Source organism: Zootoca vivipara, chromosome 10, assembly GCF_963506605.1.
Source record: "Zootoca vivipara chromosome 10, rZooViv1.1, whole genome shotgun sequence".
In the NCBI taxonomy this organism is placed as follows: domain Eukaryota; kingdom Metazoa; phylum Chordata; class Lepidosauria; order Squamata; family Lacertidae; genus Zootoca; species Zootoca vivipara.
Genome location: NC_083285.1, coordinates 16,762,268 through 16,787,807, shown reverse-complemented (window position 1 = coordinate 16,787,807; position 25,540 = coordinate 16,762,268). Strand labels below are relative to the sequence as shown.

At 44.6% G+C, this 25,540-nt stretch overlaps 1 protein-coding gene across 1 annotated transcript in view; it reads right to left on the bottom strand.

Annotated features, from left to right (window-relative positions):
- Nucleotides 1-25,540, bottom strand: part of AASS (aminoadipate-semialdehyde synthase) — a 44,626-nt gene that overhangs the window by 6,636 nt on the left and 12,450 nt on the right. Inside the window, exons 10-21 of the mRNA XM_035127117.2 lie at nucleotides 25,309-25,431; nucleotides 24,423-24,534; nucleotides 17,149-17,208; nucleotides 16,978-17,045; nucleotides 14,425-14,546; nucleotides 10,878-11,007; nucleotides 10,035-10,145; nucleotides 9,037-9,145; nucleotides 6,230-6,370; nucleotides 3,849-4,016; nucleotides 1,217-1,312; nucleotides 375-490 (exon numbers count right to left, since the gene is read on the bottom strand). Coding sequence (XP_034983008.1) covers nucleotides 375-490; nucleotides 1,217-1,312; nucleotides 3,849-4,016; nucleotides 6,230-6,370; nucleotides 9,037-9,145; nucleotides 10,035-10,145; nucleotides 10,878-11,007; nucleotides 14,425-14,546; nucleotides 16,978-17,045; nucleotides 17,149-17,208; nucleotides 24,423-24,534; nucleotides 25,309-25,431 — 1,356 coding nt within the window. The remainder of the gene's footprint in view (nucleotides 1-374; nucleotides 491-1,216; nucleotides 1,313-3,848; nucleotides 4,017-6,229; nucleotides 6,371-9,036; nucleotides 9,146-10,034; nucleotides 10,146-10,877; nucleotides 11,008-14,424; nucleotides 14,547-16,977; nucleotides 17,046-17,148; nucleotides 17,209-24,422; nucleotides 24,535-25,308; nucleotides 25,432-25,540) is intronic.

The following is a 25,540-nucleotide window of genomic DNA, read 5'->3' as shown; positions in this document are numbered from 1 at the left end:
GAGCTGCTGAACATTGCAGTTTGAAGCCGAATGTTTCAATTTGAAGCATGCTTTTAAGAAATGGGAATTGGCAGGCTACCCTTAGTCATTTTAACTAGTCTCGTGTGCCTGGATGATAGAGAGCAGGCCTGGCCCAAGTCATTTTGGCACCTAAGGCCAACCACAAAATGGCACTCACCTCCCTACAAGGGAAGGAGGAGGTGAGTAAAGATCTACATCAGAAACAAGTGGGGGAATGAAGATCTACAACGGGATCTGCTGCCCCTGTGGATCTATGCTGCCTCACCTTATCTCATGAGTGGGCTGGCCTTGCTAGAGAGGCCCTTTAAAGGGGGGGGGGAATGTGGGGAAAGGTCAATCCCGAAATCTCCTACCATTCGACCGCATCCAGCTGCCTTGCATCCTCATTCAGTTTATTGTAGATGGCATTTCGGAGAATATCGTATTTGGCAGACGGCTTAAGTCCAAGTAGCCTGCACATAAGTTCTTTCTGGGTATATAAAAAAAATCAGTAACAGATCACCATCCGGTAGTCAGAACGTTGAAAGTACAAGCATTTGGACCTTAAGAAAACCGCAGGTGACGAGCACCATCTTTTTTTGTGCGGCAGTAGAAATGGTCTGCATTCAAAGTAGAAATGTGAAAAGGGGTGGGCTATGAGAAGGGCTTAGGGGACGCGGGTGGCGCTGTGGTCTAAACCACAGAGCCTAGGGCTTGCTGATCAGAAGGTCGGTGGTTCGAATCCCCACGACGGGGTGAGCTCCCGTTGCTCAGTCCCAGCTCCTGCCAACCTAGCAGTTCGAAAGCACGTCAAAGTGCAAGTAGATAAATAGGTACCGCTCCGGTGGGAAGGTAAATGGCATTTCCGTGCGCTGCTCTGGTTCGCCAGAAGCAGCTTATCGTCATGCTGGCCACATGACCTGGAAGCTGTATGCCTGCTCCCTCGGCCAGTAAAGCGAGATGAGCGCCGCAACCCCAGAGTCATCCACAACTGGACCCAACGGTCAGGGGTCCCTTTACCTTTTTATGAGAAGGGCAGAAGGTACACCCACTGGCTGTGCAAATAAAGCTTTGTTGTCAGGAATGGGATAGCCCACTGTTGTGTGAACACTGGATTTCAAGATAACTATAGGTGTAGATGGCAAAATACAAAGCGAATCCATTTCACACATGCCTCAGCGGCAGCCTTCTCTTGAACCATGAAAGGAACACTCACCCAGGTGATAGAAGCTGCTGTTGCGCTGAGCATAGGACACGGCTCTGAATTTATCAGTCCTAATTTCACAAAGCCTCCAATGGCTTTAGAAAAACCCTGGAAGAACAGGAGGGAGGGGTCAGAAACTGCCACAGAGCACAGGGATCAACATGCCGAACTTATATGCCACACCAGAAATCTACCAACATCCCTTCCCATTCCAGCCCTTGAGCTTTCCTTCAATATTCCTGCATCGGTATTTCGACAGAAGGCAGCAAACGACCATGCAACAAATCTGAATACGGCTTTTGCACACACAGTTCTTGTGCAACAAATGCCTTGCTGTGCTTTTCCTGCTGTTGTAAGCCACCCTGAAATTGGATAGGGTGCTATGCTAAAATAATTTAAATAAAATAAACAAGCATACATACATACAATTGTGCTGTACGGCCATGGATCAATCTAACCCAGGCATAGGCAACCTTGGCTCTCCGGATGTTTTGGAACGACAACTCCCATGATCCCCAGCTAACAGGGCCAGTGGTAAGGGATCATGGGAGTTGTCGTTCCAAAACATCTGGACAGCCAAGGTTGCCTATGGCTGATCTAACCCAAAGGTGGAGACCTTGTGCCCCTCTTTATGTTGTTGGGACGCCAACTAAAGCGTGACCAATGGTTAGGGATCTGAGGTGGATAGTGCTGCATGCATTTTGGTATTTTATGCATTGTGACTTGCAGTTATTTTTATTGACCAGTTTCGGAATTATTTATTATAACGGTTAAGAGTGAATTCGTGTTTCGTTATTGTTTGCCGATGTTTCGAGAGTTAATTTTATTGTGCGCTATTATAGTTTAATCATTATTGAATATTACTTTATTTGATACAAGTCGTTCCATTTTAAAGTTAGGTTATATTACAAGGTGCAAGATCTTGGTTGTATATTTTGTTGCTGCAAACTGCATGTAGTAAAAAAAAGGCAGAATACAAATTAAAGGTGAAATTAAAATTAAAATTAGGGCAACGAGACCAGTTCCGCTACACTGGGTTCCCAGCTGACACAGTGCATTGAGCAGGATGGAAGGCAAATTTTAGCCTCGCCACAGGGCACCATTGAATTTTGATAGAACAAAGTCCACCACCTGCAGGGATGATGGGAGTTGTCTAGAGCAGGCACCCCCAAACTGCAGCCCTCCAGATGTATCGGCCTATAACTCCTATGATCCCTAGCTATAACTCCTATAGCTATAACTCCTATGATCCCTAGTGGTTGGGGAAGATGGGAATTGTAGTCCAAAACATCTGGAGGGCCGAGGTTTGGGGATGCCTGATCTAGAGGGTTACAGATTAGCTAAACTTGATCTAACTCAGTATTTCCTCCCCGACTAGCAATTATTCTCCCAAGATCTCACGTAAATATCTCACAGAACATTTTTACAGCACAAAGATTCTTTCCATTGAACCCAGTACCTTGTGCATACAAAGGGTGAGCTATGGCTGATCAGTATATATATATATATATATATATGTGTGTGTGTGTGTGTGTGTGTGTGTGTGTGTGTACAGTATATATTAATAATTTTTATTAGTTTTCAATTACAAGAATCCAATACTAGCCTCATTATAACAATGCCAAATTATAATACAATTATTAATACCAATCATTCAAATACCAAATGATATAATTTAGGTGGCCCCCTGCATGCTAGAATTGATGGTTTGATTATTTCCTTTATTTCTCCGTTCCAAAATCTTATTAATTTCAATTACATTCCAGTCAAGATAACAATCCCTTAAACAACTGCAATATTAACAACTTCCCTTTGTCTTGACACATTAAATCAGTGCTTTTTTCTTCGGGGGGGGGGACACAGGGGTACACATTCCCCTAAACATTTTGTGAATCTTTGTCCATTTACTGTATTTATATTTCCCTAATTGAACGATAAAATGATGATTTTCTTGAGTAAAATGAGAGTACCCCTAAACATTTTTATAGAAAAAAAAAGCACCGCGTTAAATGATTTATGAAACTACAGGCGAGATCACAGTTAAGGGCATGCAGGATAATCTTCATCCGAAACTCGCACAAAGTAAAACGGATGGTCTCCACACCCTCGCATTTCTACAATATTTTATTACGTAAGCACGGCCACAAGTTAAGCTTTGCCTATCAGCCAGGGACCCAGGTGGCGCTGTGGTTAAACCACTGAGCCTAGGGCTTGCTGATCAGAAGGTCGGCGGTTCGAATCCCTGTGACGGGGTGAGCTCCCGTTGCTCGGTCCCAGCTCCCGCCAACCTAGCAGTTCGAAAGCACGTCAAAATGCAAGTAGATAAATAGGAACCGCTACAGCGGGAAGGTAAACGGCGTTTCCATGTGCTGCTCTGGTTTGCCAGAAGCGGCTTTGTCATGCTGGCCACATGACCTGGAAGCTGTACGCCGGCTCCCTCGGCCAATAATGCGAGATGAGCGCGCAACCCCAGAGTCGGTCACGACTGGACCTAATGGTCAGGGGTCCCTTTACCTTTACCTTTATCAGCCATTTACAGAAGCGTCCCTTCCCACCCCAGCTGAATTTTCTCTCAACGGATAAAAACCATAGCATACGTTCACCTGGAACCCCCCATGCTCTTCACGGTACCAAACATACTTACCCTGTATCTTAATGTTCCTCTTAAGAGAGTGTGAGCTGACTGAATGCCATAGGGTTCGGCATATTTTGTACTGTCCCTGTTTGGAAAACCTTCCAAATTTAATCCTGGGAAAAAATCCATGACAGTAACAGAATCAAGCAAAGCTCCTCCGGCTGGAATATTAATAATCTAAGGATTGTGAAAAACAATAGTCAGTACTATGTTTTATAACAGGAGTCCTCACACGCACCAAGTCCCTATTTAGAAATGTCCCGTCTCCCGTGAGATGGAAGGCTGTGGATTCCTTTCATTTCTAGGCAGGAAGATCCCAAACCAGTCCTCAACTTCCTGTTCTCCCACCACACCTCTCAGTATACTGCCTACGCAAACATAGCCTTCAGGCTCTCAACAAGAATCCATCCAAGACTATTTAGCTTTTAAGATTAACAGCATAACGTCCAGTACGTTTCCGAGCACAGTTCAAAGTGTTGGTGCTGACCTTTAAAGCCCTAAATGGCCTCGGTCCAGTATACCTGAAGGAGCGTCTCCACCCCCATCATTCTGCCCGGACACTGAGGTCCAGCACCGAGGGCCTTCTGGCAGATCCCTCATTGCGAGAAGCCAAGTTGCAGGGAACTAGGCAGAGGGCCTTCTTGGTGGTGGCACCCGCCCTGTGGAACGCCCTCCCACCAGATGTCAAAGAGAAAAACAACTACCAGATTTTTAGAAGACATCTGAAGGCAGCCCTGTTTAGGGAGGCTTTTAATGTTTAATAGATTGTTTTATTTCATTTTTCTGTTGGAAGCCACCCAGAGTGGCTGGGGAAACCCAGCCAGATGGGCGGGGTATAAATAAATCATTATCATTATCATTATTCAGTTTAGCAAACCAGTTCCTTGCAATAAAAAATTCTCAGTTCTGGTCCATCCTAAATCGGAATGGTTATAAACTTTGATCCTAAACATTCAAAAATGCAAATGTCACATGGAATTGCAACATCACTGAAAGTCACAGGAATAAATTGTGTTAAGATTATGAGATTTAAGTGAATCTAGGGTATGCGTAGGCTCCAGCTCTTGCCTGGTTCAAGCAGCTAATAGACATCTCTCATATTACAACTCTGCAAACTCATGTTAAGGCTTTGGAGACACAGAGATATTTATGCGCAGAGCTATTTAGACACCAATGGTATCTCGTAAAATTTCAGGAGTGATTTTAAAATCATCTGATTGGGCTACTTCAGGCTGTAAACTAAAACAATCCCATCTGACAGCAAAGTTTATGCTTGGGATTGTATGGTGAGTAAACCCGGGAAATAATCAGAGTCCGCGGTAACAGCTCACAGCTACAGAATCTCACAAACAATGACCCCTAAATAAATGCAGATATGCATTTTAAATGAGAGGATCTACATGGAGTTGTCATAGAAAACAAGAAGCTTGACAGTGTTTTTTTTTTTAAAATAAGAGACAGGCACTCTTCTACTAATCTTACTCAGAAAAATAAAATAGAAGAACATGAATCCAGAGGTGCTTCTGCACATTTTGAACTCCAGTAGAACTGGTTGAAACAGATCACTACACCAGGAGCAGAATAGCTGTATGGGCAATGATACAAGCCACAACAATCCCTGGAGCTTTGGCCTAGTTTACTTGGCCTGAGCTAACCTGGCACTCAGAATTATAGCCTCAGATCTTCCAAGTGTCCCTATTCTCCAGGGACATCCCTGATTTACAGAAGCCGCCCCGGTTTCTGATTTGATCCTGGAATGTCCCACTTTTCCTAAGGATGTCCCAATTTCCATTGGAGAAATGTTGGAGGGTATGGAGTTATCCGACCCCCAAGCCATCTGAAGGCAATCCTGTATGGGGAAGTGTTCTTTTTTTTAATGTTTTTAACATTTTTATGTATGTTGGAAGCTGCCCAGAGTGGCTGGGGCAACCCAGTCAGATGTGTGGGGTATAAATAGTAAAATTATCATTAAGGAATGGGACGTCCCTATTTTCATTGGAGAAATGTTGGAGGGTATGTAGCCTAAAACAGGGTGGGCAGAAGGTAGGCTAGGATCTACTGGCAGATCTCTGGGGGCCTAACAGTAGATTGGCAAAGACTTCGACTCCCAATTGTTTAATAAAAAATTATTTTACAAATAGATTAGGTTGCTAAAATGAAAGCTTGGGGGGGATTGTGTTTTTGTGTGTGGCAGGACTGTAAGAATGATTACTACTCAAAAAACAAATCCCAGGGCTACGACTGCACTCGGAGGCACCCTATGCCTTAATTCTAAGCACGGTACACTCAGTCAAGGAGAAAAGACAGGAAAATAACTCATTAATTATTATTCTTAGACATCGTGATTTCCCATCTTTGCATTTTTAGCAGGTATTTGCAGACAACTTCACCTCTCCATTTTTTAAATACGTGGCAGGTTGAACTGTGTTGAGCAGGACTCCCTGTGGACTCCAGCTGAATTTATATCTCAAGGGGTTGCCAGAATGTTCCGGAGCGGGCAGGCCACCACAGAAGGACGTGTAAGACACCACCTGCAGATGAAGAAAAGCAGTTGCCTCCAGTTAAACACTATCTGTCCAAAAGCTCCACGGCTTTATTCTGCATTGCTGAGGCTGCAATTCCATACCCACATCTTCATTTAGCAGTATCCACACTTTGTTTACGAAATGACCTACTTGAGGCAACAAAACAGATGACAACATGCTAGTTACTGGAGCAGGCCAAAGATGGATACAAGTCCACCCCGTGGTCATAACATTCTCCAACATCCCAGTTGCCCCCTAGTCTGGAAGCAGACAGATGCTCATCCCCCACAGACCCAACACAACTGGAGGGACGGGGACGGGACACAGTCATCTTTCCCCTGAACTAATGTACCTAGAACATGGGGCTCATGTACCAAGAAGTAAGCCTTGCAGAACTCATGGGGGCTTCCATATGAGTGGACTTCACTGTATGTCTTCGGCTGCCATCTTCACTGTGAATTTTCAGGCACATATTGAAAACATCATACTGACAAGCAGGGCTTTTCTGCGTCCGGAACTCGCCGGAACTAAGTTCTGGCACCTCTCAGGCAAGCGCCATTTTAGGAGAACCTGGGAGCTGCTCATGGTGAGTTCTGGTAACTCTTTCTAGAAAAATAGCGCTGCTGACAGCTCGATTCAGTTATCATGGGTTGCCATATTTCAAAAAGTAAAAACCAGGACACCCCAAAAGTTGTTGAGCTTCCAAAATTATTGGAACTTTTTTTTTACAAAACCACCAAAAAAACTCGTGATTTTTCGATTGACTTGTCTAAGATCCAGGACAAAGCACCACCTTTCGGAAAAATCCTCCCCCCCCCCCCCGGGCAGTCAATTCCGCCTTTGAAATCCCAGGAAAATCTGGACATATGGCAGCCCTAACTCATTTTAATCTTTTCTCCTTTACTTTGCCAAACCTTTATTAGGCACTACAAGTACAGGCCATCCTAAAACATCCATATATAACATTTAAAAATCTATGCAAATAAACCACCATGTAAAAATATGTTATAACGAGGATTGCCACTGGAGTTTCTTCCCACTATATAGTACCATTCACCACTCTAAGAGATAAAAACTCATATTTTCAAGATGAGTCAGTCATCTTTATTTACAATGTTTCAGAGTATCATTATACAGTGGTATCTCGGTTTTCGAATGCAATCTGTTCCGGAAGACCGTTCAAGTTCCAAAACTTTCAAAAACCGAGGCGCAAACGGTGGTCTGCAAGTTTAATAGAGAAAATTGAGAAAAATAACATATACACCAGTGGGAGCCGTTCGACTTCTGAGGCGTGTTTGAAAATGGGAGCATTTACTTCCGGGTTTACGGCGTTCGAAAACCGAAACGTTCGTCAACGGAGACGTTAGAAAACGGAGGTACCACTGTATATTGTTGTTCGCCATCTTGTTATGAGTGAGAGGCATATAAATATTTTTATCAATAAAGTACGTTCCATTTATTTTGCCATTAGTGTGTGGACCCTCAGGTCCAGGCCTCTAGGCCCCTATCTCTGGAACTTTCCCCAGGTCGTGCCCCTCAGTTGGTCCTGCTTCACACCCCGAGTGTTGTCCCTGACTGGATTGAGTCCTTGAACTCTGATCTTGCCTCTTGCTGGTCTGGATAGATGACACCGAGGGGTTTGCAAGACAGTGTGTTTGTGGAAAATAGCCAACTGTACAGAACACTTGCCTCTGGCTCCACCCACCTGGCAAGCGGACCTCAAAAGGCTGCAGACAAGGGAACACGGCCCTCAGGATCCCCACCTCTGGCCTATAGGATTGCACCCTTAATCTTGACTTATATTAGCTGGATCCCCTGTGTGCAATCGTGTTCCTGTATGGAATTCCATATTTATTGGCCCAGAGGTGGAAAGAAGATAAAGACCCTACCAGAGAAGAATGGCAGATCAAGCTGATGCATTATGCCAGGCACCCCCAAACTGCGGCCCTCCAGATGTTTTGGCCTACAACTCCCATGATCCCTAGCTAACAGGACCAGTGGTCGGGGAAGATGGGAACTGTAGTCCAAAACATCTGGAGGGCCGAAGTTTGGGAATGCCTGCATTATGCCAACATGGCTAAAATGCCCGGAAGAATCCGAAATCAGGAAGAGCAAAATTTTAATAAGGAATGGAGAAAATTTATAGTTTACCTTAAAAACCATTGTAACCAGTTAAAATCGTGAGTAGGGTTGGAATAACACTTGTAGTTTAATGGTGAATTTTGGACACAATGGAGAGGTTATTATAAAAGATGCAGGAGGAAATGATTAACAATGGGACCCACAAAGAGGAGGAAGGAAAGTCCAGGAGATTCTTTGGAATCTTGTTTCTGTGTTGTATGTTGGATATGTGACTGTAAAGTTCTAATCTGAAAAACCATTTAATTAAATTTATTTTTTAAATGGAGTTCCATATTTAAAGGAATTCAAGGGAAATAGCCTGGACTTCACTTCTATTCTACCACCCTGTCTCTGTGTGAGGCAGTAGCTGATGCTTAAGTGAAAAAGGAAGGAAATACAAAATTTTAGATTTGGAGCTGGGAAGGGCAGGAAGAAGTGGGACGTTCTAAGCCTAGTGGGCAACAGCCGATAATCCCACAACAAAGGAGGTATTATAAAATAGGACTGGTGCCGAAGAGAAGACCTCTGAATAAATTATTTATTGAGCTTACCGTAGCCCCCACTTCTTTCGCTTTATCAATACACTCCATCGCCAGCATATGATCAAGCCCAGGATCCAGACCCATTTCGCTGATAACGGTAATGCCAGCCGCCTCGACACTGAAATAAGAGGGTGTATCGTTTCAAAACAAGAATCCCGTAACAAGGCATCTTGACAGACCATAACAACATCCCCCCCCCACCACCAAGATTTCCAATGGGGAAATTGAGGCACCACATCGCTCTGTCAATCTGGGATGTCCCGCTTCAACTGGGACACTTGGAAGACACTGAAACAGAAATCAAGCTCACTGGTTCCCAAACAATACGAGTACAGTATAGATAGGGAACCCACATCCAGACAACTGAATCTGTGCACCCCTTTTTTAAGAGGAGAGCAAGAAAGAACGGGTCGCCCTTCTCCCATTGCTCTGCACACTTGAACAGAACTTAGAAAACATGACTGCGCCTTTCATTTGCCCCCTTTGCATCAGTAAAGTTTAAACTAGCTGCCGTCTCTAAAGACTCTGGGGAGTCATCTACACAGCTGCCAATAAAACATTTTAAATATGTTGTAAAGTGTAATATACAAATGTGATACTAGATGGCGACAGTGAGCTATGTCAAATTCAATGTATTTTTCAAAACGTTTCTTTAAAGCATTTTTATATGTGTGCAGGTGCCATCTGTTAACTATATCATGAGTTCTGAGCCTCCAATGGACTGTAAAAAGGGACCTTTGAGGAAGCCCTAAAGCTATGATCAATAGTTACTGAAAGTGGTTCCATGTGCAAGCAGTGGTACTTGCCACAGTAACACTATTTTCACAATGCATGTTCCAGCATCGAGTCAAGAGATGTGCGTGAAAGATCTGGCTGGGTTTTCCCAGCCATTCTGGGTGGCTTACACAGGACATTAAAAAATTCTAAAATGTTAGATACAGTACTTAAAAATTCCTGATACAGGGTTGCTTTCCCCCTTTGGCAGGGAGAACATAAGAAAGACTTACCTTTCCTGCAGCTCTTTCATAGCAGGTGTCAGGTAACTGGCAGTAACCATATTCACCTTGTTGTCAATGCACTTCTTAGCAACCACAGGATGGAATGCGTAAGGCAGCAAGCTAAAAAGACAAATGAGAAAACCGGACACTAGAAAATGTGAACTTAGGGTGACCTAAGAGGCATGTTACCAACAAGGGAACCATTCCTGTGTGGCTATTCATCTCAAGGGACAATGTATGTGCAGCACAGTATGGGGAAAGGCAATTCCACGCAAAATATTAAGTCCTGGTTTTTATAATGATGCTAAAATGAAAGGGTCACCCATGAATGAGGGAGCCACAACCGATTCTGCGGTATCCTTGTCAAGCATGCAGTTGGAAGAACAGACTTCTCTCACAAATACACACTTCAGTGCATCTCTTAAAAGCATCAACACATGAAGGAGCACCCGGTACTTGCATTTTGGGCTTTTCCACAAAAGCATCCTCTAGCCTGAAGTTCAGTACCATCACTACCAGGCAAAATCGTCAAGAGCTAACCTGGCCCATGGCACCCACACCATGGAGAATCGCTGAAGCACCTACCCCATGGGTAGGCAACCTAAGGCCCGGGGGGGCAGATCCAGCCCAATTGCCCTCTAAATCCGGCCTGCGGACAGTCCAGGAATCAGTGTGTAGTAGAATGTGTGCTTTTATTTAAAATGCATCTCTGGGTTATATGTGGGGCATAGGAATTCATTCATTGTTTTTTCCAAAATATAGTCCGCCCCCCCCTACAAGGTCTGAGGGACAGCCCCCTGCTGAAAAGGTTTGCTGACCCCTGATCTACACGATCACCAGAACCACACTGACCTGATAACAAGGTTGTGCTTCTTCACCATGGCCTCTAACCTCTTCTCGTCTTCAGTGACATCCACGACGACAGGAACAACATTGCTGTACTTCTTAGCCAGCTGCTCAAGTTGCTTCTTCATGACAGAGGCTGTCGTAAAACAAGAACATTCGCTGAAAGCGGTAGACAGAGACCCTCCTCTTGAGCTTCCATTAAATAAGCATTCAATCATAACCTCTCAGCAAGTTTTAGGCAACTTGGTCATGTAGTGTCATGCACCCTCGGCAGGACCAATTCTGTATAAAATGGGGGGGGGGATGCCTGGTTTAAATTCAGAAGCTTTCAGATAAATTAACTGGACCCCGGATGGCATGGGTTGCTGCTCATCCTTGTTTTAAAAGGTGTGTCGTGGTGTTTTTTTTGGGGGGGGTGGATTCTCTTTACTGGTAGATTCCCCTTTTCTGTATAAAATTGTGACAGATTGCCACCAGGAAGAATGAACCCCCTTGTCCACCCCCTCATCTATCCAGCTGCCAGGACCCCACATTCCCAGGACCCCTCCCTTTCGACCAGTGTTAGAAATTCCCAAGGCACCAGATGCGTTTCGCAATTGCCACAGGTCCAACTGTGACCACATGGAGATTTCTGGGTGCCAGGCTGGTGGCTGACATCTCCATCTGGCAAAGCCTATTTCTTTGCATTTACATCCCACCTTTGTCTTCAAGGAGTACATGATTCTCCTTTTTTTTCCCTCCCCCATTAATCCCTACAATGACCCTGTGAGGTAGGTTAAGAGGCTGCGACCAACCCAAAGACACCCGCTCGGTTTTGGTAAATCCATTCCAGAACTTTGCAAGACCCAACTAAAACTAAGCTAATCCATGCAGGCAAAGCAGTACCTGTTCTAGGATAAAGGATCAACGAAGAAACTGTTAGTGGGGGAAAGAAATCAAGAAGATCAACGAATGAAAGACCAAAAGATGGCTAGGTCTTAGAAGCTCTAAGCCAATCACTCCTACATAAGTCTCCACCAACAGAGGTGGGCATTGTAATAGCCAGCAGGCCATGTGTGGCAGACAACAGCTTGCTAACTAGAGGTCTTGTTTGAACAAACTACAGTCATACCTCGGTTTAAGTACGCTTCGGTTTGAGTACTTTCAGTTTAAGTACTCCACGGACCCGTCTGGAACGGATTAATCCTCTTTCCATTCCTTTCAATGGGAAAGTTTGCTTCGGTTTGAGTACTTTTAGTTTAAGTACTCCGCGGACCCGTCTGAAACGGATTAATCCACTTTCCATTACTTTCAATAGGAAGGTTTGCTTCAGCTTAAGTACGCTTCAGGTTAAGTACAGACTTCCAGAACCAATTGTGTACTTAAACCGAGGTACCACTGTAAATTCATAGCACTCGTGACTGTCGAGAACATGAGGGAATCATGCCTCAAATGCTCAGATTTAATGCTCGGAGTTTCAAATCTGTTAGCTTTCAAATCTCTGTGTTTCTGAAAAATAATGCTAATATAGGATCTGGGAAAGTTCATAAAAATAACCTACAGAAACAGAAAAGAAAACAGTGTCTTCCAATAATAAGGCTCAGAAGCAGATAACCATTCCATGTAAGATGTTGAAAATCTGGATTTGCAAAAGATATTGCGCTCTGTTTCCATCTTGGGCAAGTATGTATATATTCTGGCTTCAAGACACACAGAAGAGGAAACAAAGTCCACAGCCATCTCCTTGGAGACACCTGCTTGCCTTTCTGCTTTGACCAGCTTCCTTAAGACATAGCTCCTAACAGATAGGATACAGTAGGTACACGTTACAGTAAACTATATATGGGCCAGTCTAACTCCTTTGAGCCTCTCTTCCTATTGTGGAGAAACAGACCACAATACCTGGCTGAGCATTATATCTGAGTCAGGGTTTCTTTCACCCTCAACAAACCACAATATGCAGAAAACAGCTTGTGGGTTTGCTTCTTCCATGTGCTAACGGAGGCGAGCAAAGGAGCCTAGAGAAGCGCATTCACAGCAAGCCATTTACTACGGCTGCAAATTTACAACGGTTTACTGTGACATGCAAATTTACTATGGTTTACCGTGACATACAAACTGGGCCAATGCAGTCACTCTGTGAACAGAAGGATCCTTTGTACTCAGAAGGAAACTTGTGAACTTAGAAAGGCCCTTTCTAATATTTAATTAATTTAAATTTTAAAAGTTTAATTGGAAGTCATTTTTAAGATCCGATAAATAGAGTACAAGTGTGAGAACTACAGAACAATTCGTTTTTATGTTTGTCATTTGTTATGTGGTATAGTGATGCGAAGTTTATGTTTGTAGGTGTGAATTATATATGTATGTATTTTGTTTTTTAAGTTTTTAAACAATAAAGATATATCTTTTAAAAAAAAGAAAGGCCCTTTCCGTCAGTGTAACTCTCCCTTCCTGAGCAGAAATCCCAGCCCTTGGAGCCCTAGAAGCCTTCAGAACAGACTTGCTTCCATGGACATGGTGTGTACAGTGGTACCTCGCAAGACGAATGCCCTGCAAGAATAACTTTTCGCAAGACGAATGCGTCTTGCGATCTGATGGTGACTCGCAAGACGAATTCGTTTTGCGAAAAGTTCGTCTTGCGAATCACGGTTTCTCATAGGATTGCATTGAAATTTAATTAATGCGTTCCTATGGGCAAAAAAAGAAATTTCAATGCATTCCTATGGGAAACCGCGATTCGCAAGACGAATTTTTCACAAAACAAATTGACTCGCGGAACGAATTAAATTCATCTTGCGAGGCATCACTGTATTTGTCTTTCGATGAACTGAGTGGAAGACTACGAGTCATAGGCACGGGGAGAGTTTGTGTGCGAATTCAACAGTGCTTAGTTTGATTTTGGCTGTTTGTTTGTTAATGCTGTTAATCTTGTTTCGTGGATTAGGAGAGCTGTAATGCTTTGCGGATTTTATAATGTGACTTTTCCTGGGGTTGTCCTTTTTACCCTATTTTTTGTTTTGTTTTACAGAAGGTGGCTGTTTTACAGCTGATTTGTTGTTTTATACGATTCATGTTGTGATGTTCCACTATGTGGATATATTTGTTCTATATAAGCCTTCTAGCTAGTGGCCCCCACCCTGTGGAATGCCCTCCCATCAGATGTCAAGGAAATAAACAACTATCTGAGTTTTAGAAGACATCTGAAAGCAGCCATGTTTAGGGAAGTTTTTAATTGTTTGATGTTTTATTGTGTTTTTAATATTCTGTTTGGAGCCGCGCACAGTGGCTGGGGAAACCCAGCCAGATGGCAGGGTGTAAATAAATGTATTATTATTATTATTATTATTATTATTATTATTATTAGACTCATGCGAGCGAAAAGTGGCACAGAAATATAATAAATGATATTCATTCCGTGTATGGAGCTACAATGCTGGATCTCACCCAACGGCTGTACTTTGTAATGAAAAATAAGGAGCACTGATCTCAGTATCAGGTATGTTAGGACTTCAAAGAGGAAATATTCCCTTATACAAAGGCAACACTCCATTCCTTTGTGCTTCTTACAAACCTGCTGTTATTTCAATGTTGGGGTCTCTCGTGAGGTATTCTATCACAGGCCCCGAGACGTAGCCAGATCCAAGTATCAAGATCTTCCTCTTTTTATCCATGGTCAGTGACTGGGTGTACTCCCTAGAAGAGACAAAAGTCAGTAAAGAGAGTAAGTCTGCAAAATAGGCTTCAACAACTGGTATGTTTTAAAATAAGTTTTTTGAAAGCAAGAAGGAGCTCTCTTTAACATGATGGTTTCAATCCAGTCTTCCAAAACCTTCTAACATTAGCCAAAACACTTTCAGCCTCAGTTAGGAGTGGAAAAGAAACCACTGCAAAATATCAAGTCTCCAGTCCACAACAACTCTGGGGTCTGCTCTGCATTTTATTAAAAAATGTTTTCAAGGAAAACTATAAAAAAAATTACTCCTGGCATATCATCTCTTTAAAACCCCCTTTGAATGTGTTTTTCTCTGCTAATTTTGTTTTGCTAAATTGCATCGTTGTGATCATGATCAATATGGGGGGAAAAGTTACAAAACTCTGGCTTTTAAAGGCTTCAGGGAAGAGACGTGGCTCGGTGATAGAACATCTTCCTTGCAGGATAAACCTGGATAAACACTACAAGCCCAGATAGAGCAGGGCGGTCCAACAAGCAGTCTTTGGGCCTTTTTTGTGGACTCTGGGACACTGCCAGGGTCTCAGGCCACCCCACACATGACAAGATGCAGGTTCCATGTCAAAGCACTATTGCAACCCCTTTGACATGAAAAGTTGGGCTGCACTGCTGTAGACACCACTCTGCTACATTGACTAATGGCCCGGCTTGATCTAAGGCACCTTTGCATGTTCCTACATGTGACCTGACGGCATGACTTCCTAAATAACTTACTCTAGAATAAGCTAGCCTGACAACATTAAAAAAAAGGGCAACTTAAAACTTAACTACAACTTTTTAAAAGTTATTGAATCTTGGAAAAAAGAGGCATGAACAAAGAAAGCATTTCTCTTACAGCCCTTGGATAGGTAAAAAGGTAAAGGTAAAGGACCCCTGGATGGTTAAGTCCAGTCAAATGCGACTATGGGGTTGCGGCGCTCATCTCGCTTTCAGGCCGAGGGAGCCAGCGTTTGTCTACAGACAGCATTCCGGGTCATGTGGCCAGCATGACTACACCACTTCTGGCACAACAGAACACAGTGACAGAAACCAGAGTTCACGGAAACGCCGCAGCGGTACCTATTTATCTACTAGCACTGGCGTGCTTTTGAACTACTAGTTTGGCAGGAGCTGGGACAGAGAAACAGGAGCTCACTCTGTCGCGGCAATTTGAACCACCAACCCTCCAATCGGCAAGCCCAAGAGGCTCGGTGGTTTAGACCACAGCGCCACCCATGTCCTTGGATGGAGGAAGCAAGTCCCTACAGGCTATGTGTCTTCAAGGTTTGGGCTTTGACATATTTTAAGGATGAAACTTTGGGTAGCATATCCCTCCCCAACATTAGAACTGAAACACTAATATGAGAACCTAGATCAAGGAGCCTCATCCTTTGCCTTCCACTGTCTGTTGGACTGCAACTTCCAGGACCACAGGCCACGGGGCAGGTGGGAACCAAAGACTATCAAGAGGGAAGCCGGTTCCCCAATCCCTGAGCTATATCCTTTTAAAGATCAAGAACTTTCTCTTGTGGTTGCTCAGTGGATAGATTTTTGTTCTCATCTTCTAGAGCAGGCATATCCAACTCCCAAGAGACTGCGATCTACTCCCAGTATTAAAAAACTGGCAGTGGTCTACCCATTGTCATTGGAGGAGCATGTGTGCGATGGGTGGATTGGCCAGAGGTGTTGAGGTTTTGGGGAGAGGATTTTTTAGCTGCTCCCCCCCCCAATAACTTTTTGTACACAATAAGGATCCCGTGATCTACCAGGATCAGGTGGGGATCTACCTGTAGATTGGGGAGCCAAAGTTGTTCGGCTTCTTTGGGGGGGCAGCCAGTGATCTACCACTGATCTACCACAGACATCCAGTGATCTACTGATAGATCACAATCTACCTATTGGACATGTCTGTTCTAGAGCTGTTTCCCATGTACAAGATCAGAAAGGAATTTTCCCGTGTAGCTGAGATCTGCCCACTGTTCTCTTTGGCTTTATTTCGTTTCTATTCTTTTGCAGCCGGTTCTTTCATTTGAATGGTGACGCCTCCCTGGGCGCGGATTCCCCCCCCCCAGGTCTTTTTTCCCCCTAGTGAAACCCCCCCCCCCTGCTTAATTTTTTCCCAAGAGCCCTGTGGGGACCCCATGGCATTCTTTCAGTAAACTCACAGAGGAAATAAATTAGCGAAATGTGGAATTGTTAGCACGTCTCTGAATGACCTGCAGAGAAGGCCCCCGAGTTGGCTTCTGCATCAGCACGATTAGAATAAATACTTGTGACAGCCGTGCCAGACTCATGCTTCGCCACAGAAAACAAGGTAGGAATAACCCATCAGCATTGAAACACAATATGACACAATAATTCAAAACTTTAGTCAGATATACTGGGGGTGGGGAGAGAAATCTATGCGTTTATTACCTGCGCTCCCTCAGTTTCTGGATATATTTATACTTATCAGTCAATGAACCATTGGATGCAATCACTGCCTACAAAAGTATACGAAACACATCATTACTTTCCTTGCGGCTGACCTCGCCATGCCCAAGTTAAGAGGGGGGAAAAAGGAGTCAATTGGCTTGCAAGACTTACGTCTCTAACTACAGGTGAGTAATTCTGGCTTTCGAGGGGCTCCGAGGCTTCAGATAACAGCTGTGGAGATCAAGGTTTCTCGTCAGAGCACTTGCTTTCAGGCAGATAATTATCTTGCACAGATAAGAGTCTTGGAAAAGTACATTTCATTAAAAACAAGGCAACCGTCAAGATTTAAACTCAGATTAAAATGCAGACTGTGTTGCTAGTCAGGCCACTTCGAAGACCTGAAATTCTCCTGACCTTCAATTGTCAATTAAATTCTTCTTCCTAGATTCACTTTCCCCTTCCACCCCGCTTCACAGAGCCGCTGTGCCACCATTTAGACAAGATATAATACGCATGAAACAAATCTTGTTGCCATGTATATCTATATCGCACGAAGCCCTCAAGCAGAACCGACAGGCTGGAGAACCGAGTCAGGATTAGGGGGGAGGCCAAAAAGACAAGGGACGAATTCTATTTGCAGTTTCCTTAGTAGAGATTTAGGAACCACTAATCTAGACAGACATGTGTAACTCTGGAAATCTCATTCTTTCACCCATTAAGAGACAGGATGGCTAGGAAAAGCTCTCCTAATCACACCTAAGTGCAGATAAGCAATGAGATTGTATTAGCTGACTGAACAGAGAAGAGATAAGTTAACACTGGCAAGTTACCTGCCCAGGGCTGGTCCAATATGTTTTCCTGTCTCAGGTGATACAGCAACTTGTCTCCCCAAGATGCACAGTGCTAACTCTCAGTGTTAGAAACCGAGATATGAAAGCTAGGAGCTAAACGGCACCCAAAACTGGGGTTACGGGCGCAAGAACAGAATGGCTGGGCACTTTTTTAAAAAAAATAACAAAAATACAAAGCTGAAAATGAATGAACTGCAGCTAAAATATTACGTTCATTTACACACGGTCTAGTCCTTCCCCTGCCCACCCCCCTAATATTCTTCAGAGGGTCTCTTCTCCAGTCTTCGGAGAGTAGCTGGAAGTGGGGAGGCAGAAAAAGGTCCTCCTTTCCTTCCACTCTGCAGTTTTAATCAAAAATCTCAGGTGCAGGGCTGTGCCCAGAGCATAGAAACTGATTACCAGTAAATTCCCTGTCACAAAATGCACCTATATACCGTGGGAGTTTCAAACACTGCTTAATGCTGGCCCGAGAGACATTTTGGTACCCGAAGTGACAAACAAGATGGCGCCCACAGCCACTTCCACACAGAGCAGCTCATGGGACTGGAGCTGAATCTTATTTCAAAACGGGTTACAGGATTATGTCCTCTACTGCACCTGGGCCAAGGCTCAGGAGAGGCCGTGTGCCAACAGAGGAGGGTGACCAGGGTCTCAGGGAGAACACCCAGGGGCTACTGCTGCTGCAACTGCCTCTGCGAATATGTCCCCTGAGGCATTTACCTCACTCTTGTTTGGCTTTTTGTGGTAACTCAAAAACCGGGGGATTTTATGGTTGCTGCCTATGTCTAAGCAAAGCTCCACACACAACACATACACTTTAGTTCAGCCGGTCTTACTTCCAGTATATTACAGTGGACCCTTGGGTTATGCTACCTTTGGGTAACTTAACTTTCGGGTTGCGAACACAGCAAACCCGGAAGTGTATTCTTTCAGGTATCACCACGCGCAGAAGCACTCTATTGTGCCGCGTGCATGCGCAGAAGCGGCGCCTTTACTTGCAGATTTTTGGGGGTACATACAGACCCCTGGAATGAATTACGTTCATATCCAGAGGGTCCACTGTATTACTATTTATTAATTAAATTTATTGGTCACTTTCTCTTGCCATGCATAGGATTGTACAGTGGTACCTCGACTTACAAATGCGATGTGTTCCGCGGCGCTCTTCGGAAGTCAAAAACTTTGTAAGTCGAAGCGTCCATTTTGCGCATGTGCAAAGCGTGGTTTTGCGCTTTGCGCATACCGCGCGAGCCGCTTCTGCACATGCGCAGAATGCACGTGCGGCGAAAATGCTTCCGGGTTAGCAGACTTTGGAAGTTGAAACCTTCGGAAGTCGAGGTACCACTGTACAATTAATCACTTGAATTATTACAAGAATATACAACGGCCTTTAATGAACAGCAAAAAATGCTATATTTTATAAGATAATCATTTTTCCTCTTTTTAATTCAACAGGGATTTGGAAGAGGTCAGCTTGTGTGTCATGAAGGCCATGTTTCAAAAGAAAAAATGTTACAGGGGCTCCACACATTAGTGCAGGACACTGTATGCAGGGCCTTATTTATCAGGGTGCAAATATCCACCCACTGCTCCCAAATTACCACGGATAGTGGGGGGGGCAGCGAAGCTGTGCACTGCCAGCCATTGGGGGGGCAACTCTCCCCCATGCAGCTGTGGGAGAGCGATCCCCGCAGAGGCTTGGGAGGGAGGGAAGCTATGCGCCCGCCAGCCATATGGTTGGCGGGGTGCAGCTGGCGGGCATGCAGGGAAAGGGGAGGCCTCTGGCAAAGTTGCACAGCTCCCCCACTCACTGGGGCGCCCCTGAGAGGCCGGCGCCCTGCCACAATGCACCACTAAGCCCTATGGGAAAGACGGCTCTGACCGGAGAGAAGATGGTTTGTGGCATTCTCTCACTTTCTGCAGCAGCAGATATTTGCAGGAAAGCTCTTCCTGCCATTAAGCAAGCCCAGGACTCTTGGAATTTCTTGCTTCCAGTCTACACAACAACCATTAACACTCTCTAAGCAGCTACTTATGTCTCATCCAAAGCCATTAACACACAGCTTCAGAGAAGCGTTGAAAAACAATGACCAGGAAGGGGGATAAATAAATGTCGCCTGCTTTCGGGCCTTGACTGCAAGGGCTTCCTAAACTCAATGGCAGAGCATCTGATCTGCATGCAAAAGATCACAGGTTCAATCCAGTCCGGGCTGGAAAAGACTGGTATGAAACCCTAGAGAGATGCCAGTCAGTATATAGACAAGGGGTGGAGAACCTTTTTCCACTCCAGAGCCACATTCCCGGGCAACTTCGATATTAAGGGTATGCGGCTGTTTATATACATGTCCTTTTTGTTCTGAATTGTTTTTATCGCCTTTGCAATTGCATTCGTCTTTACTACCTTGGGCTTCTTTGGGAGGAAGGGTGGGATAAAAAGATAATAAACACATTCCCTCTTGGCCAACCGTAGTGTTACAGACTGGCTGGACACAAGAGGAATGTTGGCAGGCACCAGCTGGGGAAGCCCAAAGGGAAGAGGGCTCAGAGCACGGGGATTGGTGGTGGGACGACGAAGAGTGGTCAGGGAGAAAAGAGGGAGAAGGAAGAAGAGGTGCTGGAAGCTGAAGAGACAACAGGGCTTAGTGAGCAGGGAGAGTCTGTGGCAGAGAGACGTCCAGAAGCAGAAGCAGAAGCAGGGGAGGGAGGCCAAGAGGCAGAGATACGTTCTCCTGACCTCCCACCCAGAGTCAATTTTGCGGAGGAGAGCGGTGGAAGCCCCACCGAGCAAGAAAAAGCCCTAGTATGAACTTCTGCTGACTAAATACATTAGGCGAATTAAGCAGTAGCATTTTGATACTGATCTTTCCCCTTCTTCTACTGGTATTTGCGTGATTTGGGTCAACTTAGTTAGATAAAGGTCGGTGTGTTTGTGGCAATTCTTATTTACAGTGGTACCTCTGGATGCAAACGGGATCTGTTCCAGAGCCCCGTTCGTAACCTGAGCAGTGCGCAACCTGAAGTGCTGAATCTGTGCATGCTCGCTGTGCGATTCGGCACTTCTGCGCATGCGCATGACGTCATTCGGTGCTTCTGCGCACACGCGAATCACCTAACCCATTCCAATACTTCCGGGTTCGGCGCATTCGTATCCCGTGATGTACGCAACCCGCAGTGAACGTAACCAGAGATATGACTGTATATGAGTAACATTCTCATGTATTTGGGGACGCTTTTAATTGGAATGTCTAACAGCTTGTTAGTGTGGTTATAAATACTACATTATGACATACTGGTCGCAAATATATCAATGCTTCTGTTGTAGAAATAAGTTGATGGTTTGTTTACAGTCCTTGTGAGCTTTTTTTGTTTTTTGCAAAATTAGGGAAAGCATCTGTATATAAATAGCTCCTCCCAGACTTTGGGACTCTCTTCCTAGACAAGTTAAGACTGGATCTCTTCTTGTTATCCTTCCACTAGCACGACTTCCTTGTTCCAAGGCAGGTTATCAGTAAATGAGAAGAAAACTCAGTACAGTAAAGCTTTTCAAAACATGTAGAAAATCATCGGCACCTACTAACACCCGACTATCATTCTGCTCATAAACAGCTACGTGCACCCATTGAAACGTTAGCAGTCCTACTGCAAAGTTTAGTTACATAGACAGCATTCAAGTCCATTCAAGTACACAGCATTGTTGTTTCTTTAACCTGGCAACAGGTGGAGCTCTTACTCTACCAAATTCCACCACAGAACCTTTTCTAGCAGAACTAGAATTGCATGAAATTCCTTTGCAGTTCAATTTTAGCTGGAAAAGTTCCTGTGTTGGGAGAAACATGAAGATGCTTGCAATTACCCAACCCCCTAAGGTCTCCTCTCTCCCTCATTTTTACATTTGTTCACAGCCACCATTTCGCTAACCTGCTGATACAGACTCAAACATTTCTCCCTCCAGTTTGAAGAGCCTCTTCAACAGTCCTATTCAGGCATTTAAATCGCCCTTGCAATTAGCAATCGCGTGAGCAGAAACAGAGATGAGCCTGCTAGCTCTATAAGTCCCATTGCTATTCCAATCACTCTCCACGAGTTGTAAGCAAATATCTGCAGCAGCCATAATAATGATAATTTATTACTTACACCTCACCTATCAGGCTGGTTTGCCCCAGCCACCCTGGGCAGCTTCCAACCTAATAAAGTAAAGCTGCTCTATTTGTGTACTATCCCCGATAAGTTTATGGTTCTACAAGCAGAAAATGCTCCCGGTTTTGGAAGTTATTCCTCCAACTTGTGGAAGGCAATAGCAATAGGGGGTCAGAGCTAGTACACTCACTTCTGCCCTCCCCATTACATTGGGAGCTAGAACACCTTGTTAAAGCCAGGGATGGGGGGGGGGATTCACCGACTCCCCCAATATCCCAAGTCCCCACCACAGCCTCAGACTAAGGCACAAGCACCATACATACACAACAGCAACGAGGCTCAGAAAAGTAGTCTATAAAAGTGTAGCAATAAGCGGTTACCATGTGTTGTACTGTTTCCTCTGACTATCCAATAGAGTCGTACCTTGGTTTTCAAATTTAATCGGCTCCGGGAGTCCGTTCGACTCCCAAAACGGTTTGAAAACCAAGGCGCGGCTTCCAATGGGCTGTAGGAGTGTCCCGCAGCCGATCGGAAGCTGCAATGGATGTTCGGCTTCCGAAAAATCATTCGAAAGCCAGAACAATCGCTTTTCGGTTTTCAATCATTCAGGAGCCGAAACATTCGAGTTCAAAAGCGTTTGGCTTCCAAGGTTCCACTGCATAGAAAACTGTAGAAACTTCACAAAGAATCACCAAAATTCAACAGTTTGACCCATTTCCTTGGTTCCCATGGCTAATGATTCCTCTGGAAGAGGGGAATCCAAGGCTCCCCCTGCTCCCATAATCCCTTAAGCATAAGGTTACATACTCCTTGCCCCTCTGTAAGGGGAAGACAGTATAGAGAACCTCCCCTTTGCATCAGGAGTAGCTCCTCCCCAAGCAGCGATGGAAGCGCGGGCTCTGAAGGGGCTAGCCAGGAAGCGGAGGGAGAGTGCGGGGGCTCTGACAGCATGGGAGAGCCCTGGCTACACAGGAGGGAAGAGAGATAGAAGGGGGGGAGGGAAAGCACGGAGCGTAGACCCTTTCCCCCGGTTCCAGAATTACGGAGGAGGAAAAGGGGGAGGAGATTCACTGTCCCAAGACTCTTATGTTGGGGAAAATCACGCAGGGGGGCAGTGCCGGATTCTGGATCGGAATGAGCAGACATGTTTCCAACACCTCTCTACACTGTAAATAGAGTGCACCAATAAAGACTGTTAAAAGACAAGCTGGCGGAGAGTCGTTACTCTAGAGTAGTCGCAACAACCTCTGACACCCTCCATAAGGTGTGAACTTAGCCTCGCAATAGGAGGCAAGAGGCGGTCAAGAGCAGCTCATGCCCCAGACAGAAATCCATCGGGATGGTGGATTGAATTCTGACACTTTCAAAGAAGAAGCGCCTTGCAGCTAGGGGGATGTGTAAATACCTTTATTGCTCTTTGGGAAAGAGGGTAGTTAAAAGGTGTTGAGAACTGGGGCTGTTGACAGGAGTGGGTGATGGGCTCATGTTTCTACACGCCAAACCCTCCTACTTTGTGACATATCTGTGATGTATCGATGATGCTGTTGAAAAGTGCATTGTGGGAAATGGGGAGAGGTCTTTGTGTGTTTCAAGCTTGTTGCAACAAATAAGGATCAGGTCTACTGACTGCTGTTTTGCTTCTTTAACTTGACCGCAGACTCCTCCTTTGCTGACCCGAGAGACCCACAGGGAGTGGGACCCCGATGAGCTGGGCAGCGGAATAAATCCACACCCCAGGATTTTTTTTCCTTATCAACCCGAATCCCATATAGTGAACATGATGTCATGTCACAACACAGCCACTAAGATTTGGCTATTAACAGGAAATGAATTACACACACACAAAGTTAATTCCCCTCTGAAAAAGAACACTTACACAACTGTCCAGATCACCACTGTGAAAAATGCGTACAGTGGTACCTCTACTTACGAATTTAATGCGGTCCGAACGCACATTCGTAAGTCGAAAAAAATTGTAAGTCGAATCCCATAGGAATGCATTGAGAAAAAAAAATTCCTAAGTAGAAGCAACCCTATCTAAAAATTCGTAAGTAGAAAAAATCCTATCTAAACTGCATCCAAGATGGCGGACGGAGCTCCATTCGTAAGTAGAGTTATTCGTAAGTAGAGGTACCACTGTACTGTAAAGAATCAAAATCCTATTCATCAAAATGGATAAATACATTTATTGGAACGGCTCTTTTAAGAAAGGTCTGTGCAACTTTCCGTGTCACCTGCATTTAGTAGCCATAGGTTTCAGAGGAGGAGGGGGAAAGGTTCCACAAAAGACAGTTATTTGAGAAGTTTCTACCTTGTGTAGCCTGAATTAGTTTCTAAGAAACACTTCATTTCTGCCAGTTGAGTTTTACAGCAGATTTCCTACCCGTGGGGCAGGCCAGAAGCTCCCCAACACACAAACGCTTAAACACTCAAAATGAAAACAAGTTCCCCACTCACCATCTCTTCAATGTAAGGGAAAAGCATGTCTCCAAAGCATTCTGTTGATTCTATAGGAAGCTGAGCTGGCAGGTTGTCAATGGAACACATCAAAATCCCTGATCCCTCCACACTAGAAGAGACAGAAGTTTGATTCCAGGCAACAAAAGCTTTGTGCACTATTTCTCTCTTTTTTTTAAAAAAAAAACATTTTTAAAAGTTGTTTGGTTTTTTTACACAAATCTTTTTGCCTGGCGCCTAAAGATATGATAGAAAGGCAAGCCTCTCTGTGGGGGGGGGGAGCATGCTACAAGTGGGGAGCCACTTGCAGAAAAGGCTCCTTGCTCCCCTCCTGGAGGAGACACATGAAGAAGGGTTTCAGATGATGACTGCAGGGTCTAAGAAGTTTCCTATGGGGAGAGGCAGTTTTTGTGCTATTGTGGCCCACACCCATTTAAGGCTTTATAGGTCAAAACCAGAACTTTGTATTGGGCCCAGAAACTAACTGGCAGCCAGTACGTTCTGGCCAGGATTGGTTTTACATGCTCAAACCATCTTGGCTCGGTGCACAACCTGGCGGCCGAATTCTGCACCAGCTGAAGTTTCCGAACTGTCTTCAGAGGCAGTTCCACTTCTCCCCACCAAGAGTCAAATATCGTTCAGGAAGGCCACCAACCTTCCGAAGTAGCTTTTTTTGTGAGTGACCTTCCTGAACTAAGTAGGAATGCAAGAATCTCCCTCTCGTGCATTTTGTTAAGCTCCTTAACCTCCAAGATCCAAGCCCGTGCATGCTTGGAGACACCTCAACTGTATCCATCACAATTAAACGAGAAACTACGAAATAACTGTGTGTTGCTTTAAAACTGAGCTTTTCAACACAAAAGGCAATTTAGGAAGACCCTCTCACCTGTCGTGGATAATATGCTGATCGGCATCATACATGCAGAAGGGGCTGTCTATTGTCGTACATTCCGTCATAAATTCTATAGACCCTCCAGTGTCTGCAGAGATGTCGCATATTGTAACAAGTCTATTAAAAGAAACAACAGCCACAAAGGCAATAAATGATTTTCAGTTTTTTAAAGTCTTGAAGATACAACTCCCAAGTGCACTGCCATCAACAGTGTCAGAAGAAATCA